This window comes from Orbicella franksi, chromosome 15 (genome assembly GCF_964199315.1).
Source record: "Orbicella franksi chromosome 15, jaOrbFran1.1, whole genome shotgun sequence".
Taxonomy (NCBI): Eukaryota; Metazoa; Cnidaria; class Anthozoa; order Scleractinia; family Merulinidae; genus Orbicella; species Orbicella franksi.
Window position 1 is genome coordinate 18096968 of NC_138159.1, and position 5679 is coordinate 18102646.

At 37.7% G+C, this 5679-nt stretch overlaps 1 protein-coding gene across 1 annotated transcript; it reads left to right on the forward strand.

The window, feature by feature from the left end:
- The first annotated feature begins 1363 nt into the window (after window positions 1–1363).
- LOC145469272 (alpha-2A adrenergic receptor-like) lies at window positions 1364–2074 on the forward strand. Its single transcript, XM_081452955.1, has one exon. The coding sequence runs from the start codon at window positions 1364–1366 to the stop codon at window positions 2072–2074; it is 711 nt and encodes a 236-aa protein (XP_081309081.1).
- Window positions 2075–5679: the final 3605 nt, after the last annotated feature.

Here is a 5679-nt window from a genome sequence, read left to right on the forward strand (position 1 = left end):
CGAGGAATAACAACTTATTAAAAACCACCATGGCCTGTGATATTGATGATGTTACAAAATTTTGTAAAGTTTCATGTGTCATTGAAATAAACTATACCTTAGAAATTGATTTACAGTGTTGTCAATTTCATTGAAGGAGAGAAATAAATTGAAAAACATGGCTGGCGAAGTTTGTTTCGTTTCGTTTCGTTTCGACGCAAATTTTAATTGCAAATCCTGCACCATGAAAGACGGCTCTCAGGTGAAATCAGGGGAATAAAAGAAGATGGCGTCCATGTCTATGATTTCGACAAGGAAATAAATTAAAGCAACTGTAATTTGACGGTTTCCGAAAGTTTTGTCTCATAATATCTGTTATCATAATAGTCGTTCTTATAAAAAAAAAGTTACTTTAATTTATCTGAACTTAAGTACAGCATTTTACGGCAAAATATTTTTTTTCTTTCATTGGAAATTGAATTCCTTTTCGGATTTACACTCAAAGAAGAAAGTCAGGCCCCGATCGACAGATGGTATTTTCAGTGAAGAAGCGCGAACCAATAATAATTAGTAACATTTCTTTCACTGTTCTAATTGTGTTTTAAAATGTGCTACTGAGGAAATGCTACTTCAAGATACTTTACAAAATTTTGATTCGCAGTTTACAAAATTATGCAGTCACTCTAACAAATGGCACTTAAGAAAGTTCGTGAAGATTAATTCTTATAAAAAATTTACTTTAAATTATCTCAACCAACAGTGTTGCATTTTACGGCAAAATTTATTTTCTTTCATTGGAAATTGGATTCCTCTTTGGATTTCATTTATCCTGAGCCACTCAGCCAGAAAATCAGTCCACGACAGCTGCAAATTTCAATGAAGAAGCGCAAGACAAAAACTATATTTTAACGTAAGTTTTGCTCGGAAGACGAATAATAATTAGTAAAATTTGTTTCAGTGTTTTGTTTGTGTTTCAATGTTTATCACTTAGAAAATGCTACTTCAACATACTTGACCAAATTTTAATTTGTAGTTTCGAAGTAGTAATTGTTCGTTTAACAAATGGTACTTATCAGTGAAAGTTTGCGAAATGCCACTTTGTAATTTGACAAATATAGCTTGATACTTTACGAAATCGTCCATGGATGTTCTTTGCGAGATGGTACTTCGCGTTACTTTGCGAAATGTTACTTTATACTCAATGAAATACTACTTGATGATGTGGCTGGTAATTCGGGAAAATATCTGTGCTGTTCATTGTTTTCGCTGTAATTAATTTCCCGGGCGGTGACCATGTAAGGTATATTTCGTAAATAACCTTTCGTTTCGTGTCAAAAAGGGACGTACCGCAAACGATCGCAAAGCCAACTTCGAAAAATTCGCCATGAACGTAACGGAATCTAAAGCGGGATCCTTGATTAAAATGTGTCCCATGAACGAGATGGTTTGGAAGCAGGAGTACCAGGTGGAAAAGATTGCCTTGGCCATGACAGCAATAATCCTGAACATCCTAAGCTTTCCTGTGACGATCCTGATGAATGTGCTGGTGATAATGGCGGTAAAGACAAGATCCAGATTGCAAAGCAAATATAACATTTTGCTGGCCTGTTTGGCGGCAACAGACCTGATAGTCGGAGCGGCTTCACAACCGGCTTTCATTGCGGGACAGATTTATGTCATGAAAGATTTATCTCTAATTGAATACTGTCGATACCATAAGGAAAGCCACCTGATATTTGGAATTCCTATTTATGCATCTCTGTTTCATTTGACACTTATTAGTGTGGAACGGTTTGAAGCCATGAAGTACACTTTTCGTTATGAGACAATTTTTACAGGGTCGCGTTTAAAAATAGCCGTTGTTAGTTCCTGGGTCATCGCATGTTGCCCAGCTATTCTGCAAAGCCTTTCTGAAGAGTTTGAAATCATTAACAGGGTCGTATCGTCCTTGTTGGGATATATCAGCCTTTCTTTGATGCTCTACTGTCATTTATCGCTTTATTTTGTAACCCGCCGTCACGAGAAACAAATCCCAAATGCGAGCAAGTTTCACCACAAGCCGCTGCTGACTTTGCAAAGGAGAAGAAAGCTCTGAAAACTACCAGGATAATTACAATGGCTTAGCTTTTTTATGTTTTGCCCACGGGAGGGCATTATTTGTGTTTGCCCGTCTTTTTTAAGAGTAGTAGTTACATTGTAAACATAATACTTTTGTCCCATCCCGTTGTTATATCGGTTCTCTCGCTCAATTCTCTGTGTAATCCGATCATGTACTGCTATAGAAATGAGATGTTTCGAAAGACATGCAAGGAGCTGCTTAAAATGAAGTGCACAAACTTTACCGAGGAATAAAAACTTTTTACAAACCAGTATGGCGCGTGATATTGATCATTCGGGAGTCGCGGATGCTACAACATTTAGTAACGTTGCATGTGTTGAAATAAACCTCCTTAGAAATTGATTTAGAGTGTTGTAAATTTCATTGCAGGAAAGAAATAAATTGAAAAACATGGCGAATTTTGGTTTCGTTTCGTTTTTCTTCCAGACGACGCTGTCTGTCGTCCATGAATCGACAGAAAAAGAAGACTAATTGTAAGATGAATGCGTCATAGCCAGTTTTGGCGCATAATATCTGAATATCGTGAAGGTTACTTCTTAAAAAAATCCTTTAAGTTATCTCAACTAACAGTACAACATTTTACGGGAAGTTTTTTTTTTTTCTCTTGCATTGGAAATTGGATTCTTTTTAGGATTTCATTTATCCTGAGTCACTCAGCCAGTAAATCAGTCCACGACAGCTGGTATTTTTAATGAAGAAGCGCAAGACAACAGCTATATCTTAACGCAAGTTCCGATGACGAATAAGAATTAGTAACATTTGTTTCAGTGTTATGTCTGTGTTTCAATGTTTGCCACCTAGGAAATGCTACTTTAAAATTTTGATTTGTAGTTTGCGAAATGGTATTTGCTCCTTTAACAAATGATACTGACTGAAAAAGTTTGGGAAATGTTACTTTGTACGTTGAGAAATATAGCTTAATTATTTTCGAAATGATCGTTCGAGGTGCTTTGTGAAGTGGTAGTTCACATTACTTTGCGAAATGTCACTTTATACTCCTTGAAATATTGCTCGATGAAGTGGCGGGTACTTCAGGAAACTTTCTGTGCTTTTCATTGTTTTCGCTCTAATTAATTTCAGGGCTGTGAGCTTGTTAGGCATATTTCGCAAAGAACATTTCGTTTCGTCTGGAAAAGATACTGCAAGCCGTGCTTTGAAGAAAAAAAAAAACAATAAACTCGCCATGAACGTGACTGAATCTAAGGAGGGATCCTTGATTAAAATGCGTCCCATGAACGAGATGGTTTGGAGGCAGGAATACCAAGTGGAAAAGATTGCCTTGGCCATAACAGCAATAATCCTGAACATCCTAAGCTTTCCTGTGACGATCCTGATGAATGTGCTGGTGATAATGGCGGTAAAGACAAGACCCAGATTGCAAAGCAAATATAACATTTTGCTGGCCTGTTTGGCGGGAACAGACCTGTTAGTAGAAGCGGCGTCACAGCCGACTTTCATTGCGGGACAGATTTATGTCATGAAAGATGTTTCTTTGACTGAATATTGCCGATATCGTAAGGAAACCAATACCATTTATACAATTCCAATTCTTGCATCTCTGTATCATTTGACACTGATTAGTGTGGAACGGTTTGTAGCCATGAAGTACACCTTGCGATATGTGACAATTGTCACGGGGCTTCGTTTTAAAATAGCCGTTGTTAGTTCCTGGGTCATGGCATGTTGCCCAGCTATTCTGCAAAGCCTTTCTGAAGAGTTTGAAATCATTATCAGGGTAGCAAATACTTTGTTGGGATGTTTCAGCCTTTCGCTGCTACTTTACTGTCATTTTTCGGTTTATTTTGTAACTCGCCGTCACGAGGAACGAATCAAATGTGAACAAGTTTCACCACAAGCCGCTGCTGACATTGCAAAGCAGAAGAAAGCTCTGAAAATTACCAGGATAATTACGATGACTTTGCTTGTGTGTTTTTTGCCGGCGAATGTGCATTATTTCTTTTTGCCCATCTATTTTAAGAGCAGTAGTTACATTGTAAACGTAATAATTTTGTCCCAGCCCGTTCTCGTATCGGTTCTCTGGTTTAATTCTCTGTGCAATCCGATCATATATTGCTATAGAAATAGGACGTTTCGAAAGACATGCAAGGAACTGCTTAAAATGAAGTGCACAAACTTTAAGGAGGAATAAGAAAAATTACTATAGACCATTATGGCCTCTGATATTGATAAACCAGGAGTTGCTGATGTTGCAAAATTCGGTAGCATCGCATGCGTTGAAATGAACTTCCTTGGAAATTGATTTAGATGCGCTGTGGGATTCGTTGGAGAGTAGAAATAAACTACAAAAACAAGGCGAGTTACTGTTTACCCATCACTAAGGTCTTGTTTTAGACAGAGTAAATTGAATTCCAAATCTTGCACTATGGAAAAAGGGTTTCGTGCATGATTTCAAGAAGAATAAAACAAGATGGGTGCATGTCGATCTCTATCAACAGGTCAATAAAATCAACTGTAATTTGAAGGTTTCAAGGTTTCGTTGCATAATATCTGAACTTCCTGAAGGTACCTTCGTTAAAAATATCAAAGAAGTTACTTTGAAGTATGTGAACTGAGAGCATTACATTTTAAAGCACAAGATTTTTCTCTTGCATTGGGAATTGGATCCCTTATTTGATTTTATTTATCCTGAGCCGCTCGGACAATAAATCAGTCAAAGACACCTGTCATCATTTTCACTGAAGATGAAGCGGAAGACAGGAAATATATTTAAACGTAACTCTTGAGGAAGAATAATAATTATTAACATTTCGTTTCAGTGATTGATTGATTGATTGATTGATTGATTACTTGATGGTGCTTTGATGTTTTCCACGTAGGAAATGGTTATTCAAAGTAGTTTACTAAATCTTCAATCGCAGTTTGCGAAATGGTGTTTGTCACTTTAACAAATATATGGCACTTACGATACTTTGCGGTCAAATGTCACTTTCCACGTTGAGAAGAATTGATTGGTGCAGTCACGAGTTAAAGAATCCGATATAACCAACGCGTCGGCCAACACTACCAACAAACCACCGACATACTACGAACACTTTGGCCGACAAACTACCCACACAATACGAACACGTCGGCCGAGACACTACCGACACAATATTAACAAGTCGGCCGACACACTACCGACAACAGGTCGGTCGACAAACTACCGACACAACACGAACACGTCGGCCGACACACTACTGACACAATACTAACAAGTCGGCCGACACACTACCGACACAATACAAACAAGTCGGCCGACACAATGCCAATGCGTCCGCTGACACACTATAGAATTAATTTGTGATTTGGAAAATTGTGTTTTAGACTTAAACAATTGGTTCTTCAAACACTTTGCGAAATGCTACTTTGTTCTATTGCTTGGTGCTTGAAGAAATCGTCCTTTGAGGTGCTTTTTTAAATGCCACTTCAAGTTACTTTGCGAGTAGTCACTTTATACTCCGTTAAATATTAGTTGATGAGGTGTTACTTCAAAGAAGGTTGCTCCGCTTATATAAGTTTCCCAAACTCTGAACTTGATATTTCGATAGGTATATTTCGGGAATAACATATCGTTTCACGTC